The 17,976-nt window shown below is 26.5% G+C and overlaps 1 protein-coding gene across 1 annotated transcript in view; it reads left to right on the top strand.

The window, feature by feature from the left end:
* The window catches only part of LOC100215728 (TBC1 domain family member 2B), an 84,807-nt gene that overhangs the window by 48,337 nt on the left and 18,494 nt on the right, over positions 1–17,976 (top strand). Inside the window, exons 16-25 of the mRNA XM_065795374.1 lie at positions 90–140; positions 1,136–1,168; positions 2,310–2,355; positions 2,599–2,657; positions 8,803–8,902; positions 8,976–9,046; positions 12,704–12,749; positions 13,154–13,260; positions 14,279–14,364; positions 14,885–14,987. Coding sequence (XP_065651446.1) covers positions 90–140; positions 1,136–1,168; positions 2,310–2,355; positions 2,599–2,657; positions 8,803–8,902; positions 8,976–9,046; positions 12,704–12,749; positions 13,154–13,260; positions 14,279–14,364; positions 14,885–14,987 — 702 coding nt within the window. The remainder of the gene's footprint in view (positions 1–89; positions 141–1,135; positions 1,169–2,309; positions 2,356–2,598; positions 2,658–8,802; positions 8,903–8,975; positions 9,047–12,703; positions 12,750–13,153; positions 13,261–14,278; positions 14,365–14,884; positions 14,988–17,976) is intronic.

The following is a 17,976-nucleotide window of genomic DNA, read 5'->3' as shown; positions in this document are numbered from 1 at the left end:
CATTGGTTTTAACAGTACTTAGTAATTTTATTTATACTCTTTATTGATGATGATTGAAGTTATATTTATGTAACGTTTGTGATGTTTAGTGAAATAAAAACGCGTGACGAAGTCATAAAAAGTCTAAGTGATCAACTCAGGTATTTTCCTATTTGTTTTCTTGTTTGTAAAATTTTTTAGAATTCTTAAAAAATGTTAAATTCTTTAGAATTTTTAAATTTTTTTATAAATTAAGAATTTTAAAAGTTTTTCATGAATTCTTAAACTTTTGTAAAGTATTAAAAAATGGTTATAGAAGTTTATAACTTATTGAATGGTGGTTTTGGTGAAAGGGAGTATGGCTTGATTAAAAGGGATAAATCTGTTTTTCTCAAAAACTTATGCGTTGTAAAATATTGGCTGTCATTAATTTTTTGGCTAGCGCAGACTTTAATGGTGCCTAAGGCTGAGATTTATTTTTTGCCCTACTTGTAGTATTTTAGAAGGTTAAGATCCAACCAAGTGAGACAGAGTTGAGGTTTGTAAGGATGTCATGTAAGGATGCATGTCAAGTTGTTGTATGGCAGCAACTGTGTCTCTAATCTTATCAGATTGTATTTGGATTGGTTTTGGTCAAAGTGTTTTTATAAACGATTTGCGAAGAATTAAAAAATGAAAACGCTGTGATCACTTTAGAGTTTTTCTTTGATAAAATCATTATCGTTGAAATCTAGATTGAAATTGGTTATGTGTCCAGTGGTTTTAGAGTTTTAGAAATACAACAAGTAGGTGCATTTGTTAGAATATCAAATGCAAGACAATCTAGACGCTGTTGCTCAAGATGGATTATTTGCCATAAATGGTATCTTGCATAGTGACTTGATGTCACGCCCATTAAAATAATATAAAATTCTAAAAACTTATAAAGAATTCTAAAGATTTATAAAAAGATTTAAAAAATTTAAATTGATTTATAAACAGTATATATAGATTTCTTAAAATTTGTATAGAATTCTAAAAAGTTAAAAAAAGTTATAAAATGTTTATAAAGAGTAAATGAATGTTTATTAGAGTATTTTAAAGTTAAAGAAAATTTATGATAATATCAAAGAATGATTTAATGAAAATATTAAAAAATGATTTTTAAATATCATAGATTGTCTTCTTATGAATCAAAACCAGAAAAGAGGTTTGTTTATTTATTTTATGTCAATTACATTTTAAGTTGGTCTTTAACATTTAATAAAAATCGGTAACCTGACAATTAAAACTCTTTACCCAGCAGAACGATAAAATATCTAAATAACAAACTATGCAGCTGCAAACACATGAAGGTCAAGGGAAAGTTTTTACCATTCTTGTTGTTCTTTATGTTGCCATTGTAAGTCTGAATGTTGCAATTGTAAATCTTTATGTTGCAATTATAAGTCTTTATGTTGCAATTGTCTGATCCTTTTATCTAAATGAAGTTAACACCTTTAATTTTTATCATAAAAGATTCATACATGGTTTTTGGTGAGGGTATGTTAAATTTATACATTGTTTTGGTTGTTTCAAATTTCACTTTTAATAGTTTTCAGTTAAATTATTGTAGAGTTGCATTAATAGAGTATTATCAGAGATGTAGTAACCTTACTGCTTCTAACCTTTCTCAGGTAGTTCTTCCACAATTCATCTTTCTGTAAAACAGCTTTCTTGGTCAAGATTTATATTATGAAGTACAATAGGCGTAAAATTTATTTTGAGGTAAATAGAGCACTAAATGAAAGCAAACATTTACTTAAAAAAGTTTTTGTTCTTCCATAAAGCACTCTAGTTTATCTTGGCTTTTGTTTCAGAGTTTTTGTAATATACCTTGTTTATTGTTGTGGTTTCTTTGTTGTTTGGAAATAAACCTTTAAAAGGTTAAATTTATGTTTAAAAACTTAAGCAAATATAATTTTTTACTATATCTCTTTGACTGATCGACCGTTTCCTCAGCACTTTAAAATTTTTTTTTTGCTTTGTAGATTTCTTAAAAGGTTGTTTAAGATCTCTTAAAAAATTTTTTTGTGGGTTTTTTTAAAAAAGTTGTTTGTAGGCAATTTTAAAAAGTTGTTTGTGGGTTCTTAATAAAGCTGTTTGTGGACCTTCCGAAAAAGTTGTTTGTAGAATTCCTAAAAAGGTTGTTTGTAAATTACTCAAAAAAGCAGTTTGTGACTTTCTTTAAAAAGCAGTTTGTGGACATATTAAAAAAGCTGTTTATGGATTTCTTAAGGAAGCTGTTTGTGGAATACTTAAAGTATTTGTCTGTGGATATCTTAAAAAAAAAATTTAATTTAATTTTGTAGCCGAACTGAAGAAGATAATTTAGATAAAGAAAACTATATTTATCAAGTAATTTTTATTATTTTTTTTTTATTTAAACTTTAAAATTCTTTAATTTAAAATGCACAGATATATTACTTAACATCAGTGTAATGCACAGATATATCACTTAACATCAGTGTAAAAAATATTTAAGATAGTTGTCTAAACATTTTTAATGTTAATGTAATATTGTGCGTCTAATTTGGTTTTAGTTTTTTATATATTTTTTGTTATAATTTTTTGTTTTTTGTTTTATTATTTATAATTTAGTTAACTGGGAAGATAAGAAAACTTACAGATGAAATGGATAATTTAAAAATTATACTTGAGTGAGTTTTTATCTTGTTTCTAAAACTTATAAATATTCTTTAATAACATTGAACACATTTTCACACTTTTTTTTTTTAATCAATGGCCATCAAATTAGACATTTATAGTAGGTTAATTTATTTTTTGTTTCTGTGACACTACTTTCAAGTATACATACAAGTGACCAACAGGATTTTCCAGTCAGGTAGACATGAGAAAAGTTGTTCTAAATATATTTTAAATTGTAGAGTCATTTATTAAAAATCTAAAAGAATAGATATCAAGATTAGTGAGGTTTGTTGAACAGTGATCTCTATGTTTGAGGGGGAAAGAAACATAATAAGTTCTATGATTATTTTTTTTAATGTAATTCACCTTCTCAGCGCCCAAGGGCCACTTCAGTCAAGGAAGTTACTTTATTGTGATAACAAACCTCTCTCAACTTTATAACTCCAAAGTTCCAACCTTGACAAACAAGCTCACTGTGCAGAGAAACAAGTTATGCGGAGTACTACTTTTTTCTCTGGAAACAAGTAGTACTCCGCATTTAGTAGCATCCGTTCAAGGGATTGAACTTGTAACTTCTTTCTTACTATGCAGCCGCACTACCACTGCCACATTATTTTATGTAACTGACTGTAATATTGTGTATGTGGAAATGCATTTTACTAAAAGAAAAAGAAAAAAAAAATCCACAAGACACACCCCTGCCACTCGTCAGAGGTATGTTCTGTAACAGATCTCATTGTCATGCTAGGCCCTTTTTTTTTACAAATATATAAAAAAAATTTTCCCCTGTGTTTTTATATAATGAACTTAGTTTTTAAATCATTAACATTTTTAATTCAAAAAAAGTTGTTTTAAGTTTCTTTAAATCAAAATGCAAGTTAGGGTCATAAAGATTTTCAAAACATTTTTTGTATATTTGAAAATATTACAGAGCTGCGTTTTAGAATCTATTGTTTCAAAGCCGTTAGTTACAACTAAATTTTCTTGAGAAGAATTTACTTTAAATTATTTTCGTAATAATGTTAGTTTTTATGATGCTAAATTGTTTGTTTGTTTGAATATTAATCTAACAACCATTTATGTTTTTAAAAAATTATATTGTTTCTGTGTAATGTTTGTCCAAATACCAATCTCATAATGCCTACGCTACTTAAAAAAGATCTATTTTTAGAACACAAAATTTACACTATCTGCTACAATAATTTTTGTATTGTTAACAAATTTCCTGTTAACGATGTTTTAAATTCAAAGTTATAACTTAATTGATATACTTAAAAAGTGATATAAAAAAACTAATTAAGTTAGCTGCATAAGAAAATATTTGTTAAAAAAGATTAAAGATGTAGAAGAAATTTCAATCTATGCAACGAAATAAGCAATAGCAAAATTTAATCTGTGCAATAAGAAAAGCAAAAGCACGTAATAAAAAGTGTTGAGTTTCATATCATTTGATTATTTTTATGACTGTGTGGCCGAGTGGTTAGCTTGCAGAGTTTCTGAAGCAATGCTCCATTGTTCGAATCCTACCCCTGAAACCTTTGAGCAGCCATAGCGAAGCAACCATAGTGATTAGCGTGCTTGTCTCAGAAGCTAGATATCTGTAGTTCTACGCCACCTCTGGGCAAGTATTACAAAATCAGTGAGGAAGGAGGCATGAACTTCCTTTTAAATGCTCTTCTCGATACTCTGTGATAATATCTTAAGGACTTTGTGGGGCGTCTAAAACTTTAAAAAAAAAAAAAAAAAAGCAAAAAAGAGACTCTTTCAAACCATATTTTAAAATCTTTAACGTGTGAGAAAATTGTAACAGCATAAATTTTTTAAACTACATATAAAGTTGCAAAAGGAAAATCAGTCCTTTAATAACTTTAAAATGGAAAAACTGATCTTCAAGAATCAAATGGAGTTAAAATGGATTGTATTCTTCATTCTAAAAATGTATGAATAATCATAGTCAATTATATAGGTAATGAAAATGAGAAATTATTGCACAAGTCATAAAATTAAAGAGTAAGATTTTGTTAATGGTTGATAAGTCAAGCACTTCAAGCTAAAAGTCAACACTGATACATTCGGTGCTGTGTTAAATGCAGTGTAATGAATTCACCAATCAATTTATTTTTGGATTTGATGGAACTGGAAAGCATTACGGCTAAAGGATTATTTGATGCTTTACTTGAATGTCTTCATTCTTATGGGATTACAGAAGAATATTTGAAGAATTATTTCGTTTGCAAAAGCAGCGTTTTCAAATTAATCACTGAAAAGTTTCCTTCTCTTATAGTTTAACATTGTGCTAATTATAGACTTAAATTATCAGTAGGCAATACTATTGGGAGGTTTTAAGTATTAATAGGTTCAAATCATTTCTTGATTTAAACTTTACATTGTGTATCATGCTTTTCCCAATAATAGCAGTGAGTTACATTCATGCGCATAGTTACTTAATATTCAGCTGCTAAAAATTGGTCAAACTTTCAATACACGATGGGTTTCATCTTGTTTCTGTTCAGTTTTTGCGGTATGGGAAAATTATGAAGCGCTGATGAATCATTTTGAAGAAGCGATAGTTGATCCCACAAGGAAAAAAAATAATAAAATCCACTTATAAAGATTTATAAAAAAAATTTCTACTGAGTTTTTAATGAATCTAGGATTGATATTTGATATTCTCCCAGAATTGTCAGAATTGAGTTTGGATCTCCAAGACCACAACATTGATCTGTACAAAGCAAGTTAAAGCACTTGTACAAGTATTCAAACAAAGTAGAAAAAATGGTGGTCTCTATCGCAAATTTGCTTCAGTATCTGCACAGAATTTTTACTTAATGTACTCGCATGTTAGACCAAAAACAATGGCCAGAATAAACACTCAGGTGAAATTTGGAGAAACTGAAATAAGAAATCTGTCAATAAGACTACAATTAAATGAAATAAAAATGATTTAAGAATTCCATGAATAACTTGTAGAAAAAACATATCCTAAAAATTTAGTTCATTTGGTACACACTCTTCATACTATCTCCATTTTTTCCGTTTGATCATCATATTAGCCAGAGCTTCATTAATGACCAAAACAGTTTCAATGTTTTTATTCATTAAATTAGTAGGACCACTGCTAAAAATCTTTGATCTTTTGAAGTAAGTTGATTTGTGGTTGTTTAGTAGAAGACATTCAGCTGTAGACAATAAGAGCCAGGAAAGGAGATGAGATGATTTGTCCAACGAAAATTAGAAAAAACTAAGATAAAGATGTTAAAAAATAAATAAAATAAAATTATATTATAGATATGTTATAGAAAGATTTAAACTACTGTTGGATCAAAGATGATAACAAGTGTTGGCGAAGAATTTGATAAAAGCTTTTGTGTTTGGTGGTATAAGTATGCTATTAGATTTTGTTTCATCGTCTTCTTTATCTGCTTCACTGCTAATTCTTTACAATGAGATAAAAAAGAAAGATTAAAATCAATTTTAATACAAATACCACTGCAAACAGATGCAATAGGTTGGAGAGAAGTTTTGAGCCAGAAGTGTATTATTTCTTTATTCTCACTTAACATCATTTTTGATTTTTTATAATTCTTGAAAAAAAAAGATTTAAGTGCTAGTTAGACTTTGCCTTAAATTTGTAATCCTTTTATGAAGTCATACTTTTAAATGCGACATTGAAACACTAGTAAAAGTCCAACATCATGCAACCAAACTGGAAGGAAACCTCAAACATCTTTGTTATGAGGAACAACTATCCAAAATGAAATTGACTACGTTGGAGACTAGACGTTTACACGGCAATCTCATACAAGAGTACAAATAATTGAATAATGTAAATCACATTACATTGCATAAACCACAACAATTTGCACAGTCATTACAAGCAAACAGGCTAGCCTCAGCAATAAGAAGTCATAATTTAAAAATTGAAAAAAAAAATGTCAAGCATTCTTTGTCTTGACAAGTACTCTTCAGTAACCGTATTGTATATGAGTGGAATGTATTGCCAAACGTGGTGAATGCGCAGTCTTTGATCTCTTTTAAACTCTCACAAAACTCTCTCCCATCTTCATATTTTCCTGACTCATACAACCTTCAACTTTTTAAGTCTTCTGTCAACCATTTCCTTGCTCTATAACTCTATTCTTTTTTTCTAGTAACTCTTAACTTAATAGTGGTTGCTTGCAGCCTTGTTGGGAATGAATCAGAACTTAAAAAAAAATAAAAAAAAGCAAGACTTAATAAGTTTTTATTAAAAATTTTGTTAAAATTTTTTCTCTATTTTTAATTCAAATTTTTTTATATATAATTTTGATTTTTAACTAAATTATTTTAAAATAAAAGTAGCGTAGGCTGTCATAATGCATATATAATCATATATGTGTTTTGCGGTTCAACTTGCTACGACATCTATATTTCTATTGTTATATGTTTTATTTTTTGTTGTTTTCCTTTTTGAGTGATCTCAGGTGGGGCGGTGAATCATTGTAAAATGTATGTATGGTAGTATATTTCTTTTCAATTTTGTAATACTTTTTTATGTACTGTGTTGGTTGTTTTAGATAAAACCTAATCCCTACTAAGTGTTTGTCTCTTTGTTTTGATAAGTTTGTGGTCATATTTGTTAGTGATCATTCCATTGGCTTCTTGTTATTATCTTATTATGTTGTGGAATGAGCCCTATTTGTTTCTTGTTTTAAAATAAAAATTTTGTCATTATCTGATTAAAATTCCTGTTCTTTGGAGAGTGTAAAGGAAAATCCATTCTTCTAGAAAGTTATAGAGGTGATATAGTATTGTCTGTGGTTAGTTAGGTTTGGGTTGTCAATTGTGTGGTGTTGGGTGTGTCCTAATCTTGGGCTGTTATGCTTCTCATAAATACATGGTCTCATACATACATGGTCTCATACATATATGACATTATAAAACAGAAAGAACAGTATTAGAATAGTAAAACAGAAAGAATAAAGGTCAAACAAAGATTCCAAAAAGACTTTTTATCAAAGAACAAATTGTTGGCTCAGTAGAAAACTGTGTCTACAGGTGTCTACAGTTAAAGACTGTGTTTCTACTGGTGTGATGGTGTGATGCATTGTTATCTGGTTGTCTGGTATGGTTTCATGTTTTTGTCCCCTTTCAAATCAGGTGAATAAAAAGCTAAACACACATTTACTTTTTGTACTTCTGGGCTAGCATATCAGAATTAGACATAAGACCTATAGAATAGATTTCAGTTAATCAATTGCATACCTTAGTCACCATAGATCACAAGCCTTTGCTTTTAGCTAAATGAGCTAGAGTTGTGCAGTGGAGTAGTTTACTATGAAGTGAGATTTTAGACATCTTTTGTTTTGTTTTATTTTCTATTATAAGATTATTTTTGAACTTTTATTATGAAAATACTTAAAACAAAAACAAAAAATGGCAAATTAAATGAATGTGCTTATAACAGTTACAAAAAATCTAGTTGTAAATGCGGTACCACTACACCACTACTGCGGTAGTGGTGTAGTGGTAAAGCGCTCGCTTCATAAGCGAGAGGTTCCGAGTTCGATCCCCACCACGTCCCTGGTAGTACAGCGCTCAACTTGTTTCTCCGCGCAGCGGCCTTGTTCGTCAAGGTTCGTGTTTCAGAGTTATAGAGTTGAGAGAGGGTTATAACCATTATTAAGTAGCCTCCTCATCTGTAGTGGCCTTCTTGGCCTTGAGGAGGTGAATAACAAAAAAAAAATATGTTTTGAAATAATTTTTTTAATATCTCTTCTTTTTTTTTACTTTTTTTTTTTTACTTTTTTTTTTTTTACTTTTTCACTTATTCTTCACTTATCAGTTTTAAAACTGACCTTAAAAGAGTTTATTCAGGTGAGGGGAGGGGCAGTGTTATTATCAACAAATTAAAATTGTAATGCGTATACATTAAAATATAATGTGTATACATTAAAACTGTAAACCTTACAAAAAAAAGTATTTTCTATTGTAAAATGTACTGAAAAGCTTTAAAGGCCAATTCTGTAAAATATTATTTTGTATTTCTTTTTTAGGTTATACGATTAAATATAATTTGTTATTTTTTGAGTGCGGTATTCATAACTAAATAAATAATGGTGTTGTTTATAACATAAAAATACATAACAGTTTTTAAAATCCAAAGCAATTTTGCAGAGAGAAAAATAACCGATGCTGGGAACTAGCAGAAAAAGAGCTTGTTTTTAAAGAAATGATTCAAGCTAAAGATAATTCGATTGTTGAATTAGCAAATAAGGTATTCTTTATAGGATCTAGGTTTTACTTGAAAATATTTTATATTTTTTGTAAAAACGATATTTTTGATTTAGGTGTTTTTATTGGAACAGCAACTAGAAAATGCAACAGAGTTAATTGTAGTTGAAGAGTCACCAGCTGAGCTGTAAGTTTATTTCTTTAACATACCCAACAAATATAAAAGTTTTAAAAAGATTCACAAAAAAAAAGAGTTTGAAAATATATTTAAAGCAGACAAAAAGAGACAAAAAAAGCTTTGATTAACGACAGAGACAATTGATTAATGATAGAAGCAATTGATTAAAGACAGAGACAATCAATTAGTGATAGAGACAATTGATTAATGACAGACACAATTGATTAATGATAGAGACAATTGATTAATAACAGAGACAAAAAAGACTTTGATTAATGATTAAATAAATAAGGAAAAAAATGAGTATGCAAAAAATAATTTATCTGCTCACTAGTAATGCCATATTTTCAGAATGTGGCATATCTATGGTGATTTTCACAATATGGCATTACAATAGAGTATTCTCATGGGTCACTTGTCTTTTAAAATCTTGCCATTATGAGAGGATAAAAATCTAAATAAACTATTTTTGTTAATCATTTTTTAATGCCATTTTTAACAGTTTAAATAAATACGTATTTGTAACAGTTTAAATAAATAACATTGATACTAAATAACATTTAGTATCAATGTGTCTTAATAATCAACTTTCTTTTTGTATAAACCTTTTTTCATTTTTAAACTCAAATCAATATCAAGTTCAATAGCTGAAGTTTTTATCTAATTTAAATGTCTTATTACAAAAGTCTGGATCTACCTACTAAAAGAAGATATGATCAAAAACTTTTTCTTATTGAAGGCATAGATCCTTACTTAATTCCAGATAGTGAATTTAAAAAAAGTGAAAAAACATTTTCAGCTGTAACCTATGCTGACATAGTGAATTATCTTGGATTTTCACCAAGTTCTTATATTATTAGTATAAGTATAAGTTAAAAGTCTTTTACTATTAGTATAAGTATAAACTGTATAAGTTATACAACTGAGGATATGAAAACCTTTAAAAGCTTGAAAGTTTATAATCAAGTTTTAAAAGGTTGGGTCAGGAATGTAGGAGTTATTTGCATTGGAAGTTTGAGAATTTTTAAGGGAAAGGTAAGAAAAAACTATTGGTAAAGCATGTAGCACATAATATATATATATATATATATATATATATATATATATATATATATATATATATATATATATATATATATATATATATATATATATATATATATATATATGTATATATATATATATATATAATTTTATTTAATTGATTATTTTGTAATTGATAGGTGTGTTTGTAATGTTATTTAACTCCATTTAAGTAATGCTGTTGGTATGTGTTATAATTATCATTATTATAATTTATATTAGGAACACTAAACAACTGTTTTTTAATACATAAAAAGGTATTTCATTGACAGCATCTAAATGATACCCTACTTATTCCATAAATTATTGCAGAGTTTAATGGTAAGATTGTATTTGTACACTGTAATTGCATGGCAGGCCTACCTTGAGCATGTTCACATATTGCTGCAATTCTATTTTGGGTTGATATAACTGTTAAAATGGAAGTGTCTAAAACAGTAACTGACTATAAATCGTACTGGTTACCACCTAATTCTCCTGCACAGTTAATACCAAAACGTTTATGTGAAATTGATTTTCAATCTAGCATAACCAAAAAACGAATATTAGACAAAGAGTTGGAACAAGATTTAAACGATTGCATTACTTCTGTATTTACTTGTTCTACCATTAGTAAATGAGCTATTGAAAAGCCAACACAGAGCGAACTAAATGCTTTTTTTTAATAATCAAATTCAAAAACAGTTGTCCTAAGAATAATCCCTAAATATGCTAATGAATACTCTACAGAGTCTAATCAATTTAAAGTACCATTAATAAGTGATTTATATTCTTGGGATAAAATAACTCTAAATTACATGGAGTTGCAATCATATCGTAAAAATATTTATCCTAATTTAACTTTAACAGCTGAACAAGTAGTTAAAATAAAAACAATTACAATCAAGTCCTAGTTTTTGGCATCAGTTTAGATGTGGTCGAGTAACTGCATCTGTTATGAAAGATGTTTTTCATACTGATATTGAGAATCCATCAATGTCTACTATTAAAAAGATATGCTACCCTGCAAAAAGTGTTGTGAATGCATGCCACGAAAACTTTACAGTTATTGACTCAGGTTTATTTATTTATGTAGATTTTAGCTATATGGGTTCATAACCTGATGGTATTGCTGAGTGTTGTGGCAAATATGCTTAGAAATCAAATGTCCATACAGTCATAGAAATAATAGATTGCACAATATGATTGCACAATATGATTGAAAATGACAAAACTAGCTATCTTTATGTAGAAAAAAAATTGACAAATAAAAAAGTTAAAAAACTTAAAAAAGACCAAACTTATTACTATCAAGTACAAACTCAAGTTCTTGTTACTCAATATGAATACTGTGATTTTTGTGTGTGGACTGTCAAGGATTTTTAATTACTAGAATTCCTTGCGACAAAAAGCTTATGGAAGAAATTCTTAACACATCGTAGGAATTTTTTTATCCTTCCTGAACTAATTTTAAAATATTATAGCGATCCTGGATACATTGAAAAAAGGGCTTTATTGGTTGAAGATCAAATTTGTTACTGTTGCATGAGTTCGAAAGCTGATGATATGATTGTTTGCACTGATAAATGTTGTAAAATTGAATATTTCCATTTCAAATATCTGAAAACTAAAAAAATACCAAGGTAGATGGCTTTGTCCAGAATGCAGATGAAAAAACATTAAAAAGGTAAAAAAGAAACATGTTGCCAATGAAAATAACTGTTTAAATAACTTATATATTTATAAAATAACTTAAATTGTTAATTATATATTTTAATAATAGCTATTATTACAATAATCACTTTTCCTAAATATCTGTATAGTTTAATGACCTAATATTAATAAATTATTGTTCAAATGAGGCGCTAATGAAGTTCTACTACAGATGGACATATGTTCTCCATCTTTAGTAAATAAATAATGAATTAGTATTTTACTGTTGAGAATGGAATTTCAACGTTTAATATATAATAGATATAATATATTAAAGCAATAAAACGCTTTCTTATAAATCTAAAATTTTAGATTTTTTATTGTTTTTTAAAGAAGGCTTTGTTTACATGTTTATCCTCTCATAATGGCAAAATTTTCAAAGTCACATGACCCACAGGAATACTCTATAGTGATTTTTGTATCATATTGTGTATAGTAATGTTATTGTTTTGATTGTTTGTTAAATTATTATTTTGTTGTTTATCTTACATTGTATATTATTTTATTGTTAATTACAACAAAATATCTTTACGCTGTTGTGCAAAGTGCAAAAAATAGTGAAAAAGAATTCAAGTAAATGATTAAATTCTTCTTTATGTTTACATTCTTATTTACAAATAAGTATACATAACATAAAGTTTATTGCTAGAAACAAAATGTTTACTATATGTCAGACTGATCGAGAGGTGATTGAGAGGCAAGACTGATCGATTACGTGCAATCATATGTATGTTTTATGTGTGTTATATGTGCCATATGTAAATTGTGTTATCAATGCATCTAATATGTGAATTTTGTGTTATTTATGTTTGTTATGAGTTTGTGTTTTATCTATTATTGTTATGAAGTGTGCATATTAAGTATGTTATATCTGTGTGCATGTTTATATAGGTTAACAATGATGAAAGAGGAACAACTAAGTTATATTCAGTTAAAGGTAAAGTTTTTAACGATCCCTAATTATTGTAAAGTAAATATGATTTTGATCGATAAACTTAAAAGTTATAAATGTGCTTTTTAATTTATATATTGATCCTGTTACCATTTGTATATATAAAAAACTGATAATTAATTTTCTATTGTTTAAGGTTTTTAAAATTACAATTTTTTATAATCAAATACATACATAAATACATAATTTAAAATATTAAAATGTAAGCTGTATTGTAAATATGATGTATTATTTTTAAAGATACTTTAGGAGTGATGTGTAGCAAATATTTTTAAACATACTTTAGGGGTCATGTGTTGCGATTCATGCGTTGCAATTCAAGTGTTGCAATTATTTTTAAACATATAGTTAAGAGTCATGTGTTGCAGTTATTTTTAAACATTCTTTAGGAGTCATGTGTTGCAATTCGTTCTCAGAATAATTTTTTAAACAGTGAAATTTTGGAATTAAACAAACTTCGTAAAAAAGATACAGAGATAATCAACACATTAAGCAAGTATGTAACAGAATCTGTTTTGTTTTTTAAATTATATTTTTTATTATATAGTTATTATTATTAAATAAATGATATATATACTATTCTCAAATTATTAAAAGTAGTATAGAAATGTGTTAAATTTATCAAAAAATTAAATACATTTATGTAAGTTTGTTTTAAATTTCAAAGATATAATAATATTATTATACATTTTTAAAATAAATTTTTCATAAACTTTTAATATTAAATATTTAATAATGGTTATGTAAATTTATTATGTATCAATTATTTATCTAAAAAAATTTAAAGTTAATGTTAAGATAATCAAAACTTAACAATGTGAATATAAATATTATAATATAATGATAATACAAGTTCTTTAATAAAAAAAAGTTCGCAACCAAATTTTGAACTTAAAATTAATTCTAAAATTTAATATTGAAATAAAGAATTTTTGCAATTTACTTAATCAGTAGTATATTTTAAGAAAATTCTTTTTTATCAGTAAATTTCTTATCATGTTACTTAGTTTCATTTATATATTTATTATTTATATTTTTGTTATTTATATATTTATTATTTATATATTTATTATTTGTATATTCATTATTTATATTTTTTAATAAATTGAAAAAGAAATTTTTTGTTACAAAGGAGAAAAACAATCAGGAATTTGATTAGTGACTTTTCTTCTTTTGATCAAGAAAATGATTTATTAAATATTTTTTTCTTAATTCTTGATGGTGTTGAACTTGTTGGCTTAATTGAAAATCTTATTTGTAATGCATAAATCATTCTAATTATTTTTAATTTTTAATGCATAAATCATTATAATTTAGTCTAATATTGTTAGTCAAAATTAAATTTATTACAAGATCAATTTAAATGCACATGTGAATTTATATTAAAAATGAATGCACACACAGAATTTATATTAAAAATAGATTTTTCAAATTTCTTTCATAACAAAATTCCCTGATAGAATTTGTAACTAGTTCTCAACCACCAGTTTTTCAATTTTGTTTTGTTTTTTTAGAGAAAATGTTGAGAAGGAAGCTGAGCTATTAAAGTTAAAAAGTCGCTATTTATGGTTGTTAAAAGAGTTCTCATCACCTAAAAAAGGTTTAAAAATTTTTTTAATTAAAATTTTTATCAAATGAATTTATGCTCTTAATAATTTCAACACTGTAACTATTATTATGTTTAACTGTTTATGAAAACATACAGAAAATAAGCTATGAAAACTAAAAATCTTTAGCCTGTGATTATTAACAAAGTATATCATATGTTTAGGATTTTTGAATTTTTAGGGTTTAAAACATTATATTTAAGAAAAAAATTTAAAGGGTAAGATATGAACAAGAAAACTTTTTATTAGTTTTGATACTAAGAAGTTGATTTTCAGAAGAAGAAAAAAAGTGATATGGTAATTTTCACGATGTGGCGATGAAGTTTTTGTATTGTATTGTGTATAGTGATGTTATTGTTTTAATTATTTCTTTGTTTATTTATTATTTTATTGTTTACCTTACATTGTATACTACATTACTACTAATTACAACAAAATATCTTGCGCTGTTGTGCAAAGTTGTGTAATGGTGTAATTTAGTAAAGATATTTTGAAGCAATTCAATTTGTATAGACAAATCTGCAGATTCGGACTTGGCTGCTGAAATGGTTGAGCATTTAATTGATGATGCAATAAATGAAAATCAAGACAAAGATGATATTAACTCAAATGCAAAGTATTTTTTTTTTATACTTTTTGAAATACTTTTAGTGACACATAAAAATGTAATTTTTTTAAAGTTTAGTTTTTAGTTTTTTTAAAATCAAGGAAAATTATACTGAGTATTTTAAAAATAAAGTCGATAAAAATTATTTTAAAAAGGTAACAAGTCAAAATTGAACAAATAATGAAGAAACTTTTGAAACATCATACAAAGAAATACATAAGTATTTCATAAATATTTTCTTTAAATTAATTTCTTTTATCAATTCTTCAAATTCCATACTTCTGTTTATTATGCTGGCACAGCCTAATATATTAGTGGGGCTTTTATTATGCATCAGGGGCATTTAATTTTTTGTGTAAGTCCAAAAAAAACTAGCTCTGCTCCTCCTCCCTATTTTTTTTAGTTTTTACCAGATTGAGTATATTTTGTAAAAAATTTTTAATAATTTTTTAATTGACTTACAACATCACTAAAATAGTCACTAAAGCTGAAATCATGATTTTACCAAACAAACAAAAAAATATTTTTTGAAAATACTCATTTGATGTAATGTATAATATATACAGGTTATAATTTTTTAAAATACAAGATTTTGCTGTGTAAATTTTTTATATAATTTTATAACTTAATTATAAATAAACTTTAAAATATTTATCAATAGTCAAAAAACTTTATGTAACAACTGTACAATGTTAAATAATGTTTTTACAAAGATGTCTGACTATGAAAATAGCTGTTTAACAAAAGGTAGCAAGGACATTTTTTAAAGTTTTGCTTTAAAAACTCATAAGTATTAACGAAATCGTTTAAACTTTCTCTCCTGCAACTTTTTCTTACTACTCTTTTATAACTTTTTCAGTAAATAAAAAGGTTTGTTGCTTGTAATGTTTTAGTATTATTAGATCAAACTTCATTTTTAAAATTTAGACAGTTAGGTAAAATTCAACTAAACTTCCCACAGGTCAAACTCACGTAATAAAGCCTTTGGCTTGGCAATAATAAATAAACCTAATATTATATGCGGTCGTGGCGCAGTGGTTAGAGCGCTTGCTTAAGAAGCAGGAGATCCAGGTTCAAAACAAACTCATATTTTTGCATCACGGTAAGGAAGGAGGAGTGAACTTCCTAGTTAAATGCACTTCCGCGGTGCTCTGTGACAAGACTGTTAGATCTTCTTGGGGCACCTAAATAACAAAATAAAATAAAAAAATTAAAGGCTTTGATTAAATAAAAGGCTTTTAAAGATATGATGTGGTCTTTCCAACTACTATAACAAGAACACTGAATATCTGCAATTATTTTTAGAAGAAACTGAAGATTAGAAGGAAGAAACTAAAACACCTGTGTTTTATAACACTTTAAAGTTGTATCATTAAACATTGTGTTAAACACAGTACTCAGATGATCTAGCAAAGGAACAGTGATAGCCAATTTAAAATAATTTGAAATGCAATTTTTAGGCTTGTTCAAAGCATATTTGGAGGTGGTGATTAACAATATTTCTAAGTATAGAGACAAAATTTTTTAATGCTTGAATAAGATTCAAACTATAAAAATATCATTATTACTTGCTTGCAGTAGCAGAGGTTGCACGATTAAATGTTCTATTGATACTTAAAGACATTTTTTGAGATAGAAAATCCCAGGAATAAAAAACTTTTGTAAAGTATCCATGCCATGAATTCACAGTTTGTAACATTTAAAGAAAAATCAGTAATAGCTTTTATTCAAACACTAAATTAACAAGTTTTTCCTTTATGTCTATATTGGAATGTTTAGTACTAAAAAAATGCAATGATTGTGTAAAAAGGGGCAGAAAAATTATGCAAAATTATTTCATTACTTTAGAAACAAGGCTTTTTGAAAACAAAGGGGATAATGATTCTTATGATTCTCATAAAGGATAAACAATATGGTTAATTAATAATTTATACTTAATAAGTCTAAAATCTGGATATAGACATTCTAATTTTTTGCCACAAATGCTTGATTATCAAAGAAAACCAAGAAACAAAGACTAGTTTTTTCGATGCAATTATAAATAGCTTTTTCTTGTTTTAATTCTGTCTTCCTTTCTTGTATCTAAAGGATATCGTGATATCAAAAGTTCTACATAACTATAATTATATATAACAAATTTATATATAACAAAATTATATATAACAAAAAGTTCTACATAATTATAATGTTTGGTCACCTAACTTAAAGGAAATGATGTCTCCAACACACTAAATTTTTCTTTGAAATGCTATATAACTAATAATAAGTAATATATAAACTTGTGAATTAAGCGACATTTTGAACTAATTAATGGCCATATTTTATGTTTAATAAAATTTAATAATTTGAGAAATTTAATAAATTACAAATTAGGCAGGGTGTATGTCAAAAGGGGAGTCCGAATTTTATTTTCCATTTTTGAAACTTTTTCTCTTCTTATATATTATTAAAATGGAAGTTATTAAAATGATACACAGTCTAGTGTAATAAAACCGGGGATGTCCATTGATATATTTTGATGTATACTTGTTGTTACTAATTAATTTTACCTCCTGATTGTTGTTACTAACTAATTTTACCTCCTGATGATAGTTAAACAATAAAACTTGATAAAAATTTGTTCTAACTAAAATAATCATTTTGATTTTTTTTTAACTAATTAAAGAAAAAATTTAGAAAATAAAGTTCTATATAACAAAATAAAATAAGGTATGTTAATTCAACTTTCTAATTAAATTATTCAACTCAAAAGTTAGTTTAGTCTCCATCAAAATATTGCAATTATTATTTTTTTTTATAATCGCAAAATTATGCAACCAAAATACTATTTTGTTTTCCGGTTTTTAATTTTTTCCCTACCATTTCAGATAATTAACCGTGCATAATTTGATTAGTTTAATTTGATTTAGCTGTAGTTGGTTTTAATAGTTACATATAGTAAAAAAAAATTTTCCAACAGTATAATCAAGTTGAAAAAGTATTATTTAATTTTTTTGGG

The sequence above is a fragment of the Hydra vulgaris genome, chromosome 04 (genome assembly GCF_038396675.1).
Source record: "Hydra vulgaris chromosome 04, alternate assembly HydraT2T_AEP".
Classification (NCBI taxonomy): Eukaryota; Metazoa; Cnidaria; class Hydrozoa; order Anthoathecata; family Hydridae; genus Hydra; species Hydra vulgaris.
Note: the sequence above shows the minus strand (reverse complement) of the source record. Positions and strands in the feature narration are given on the sequence as shown.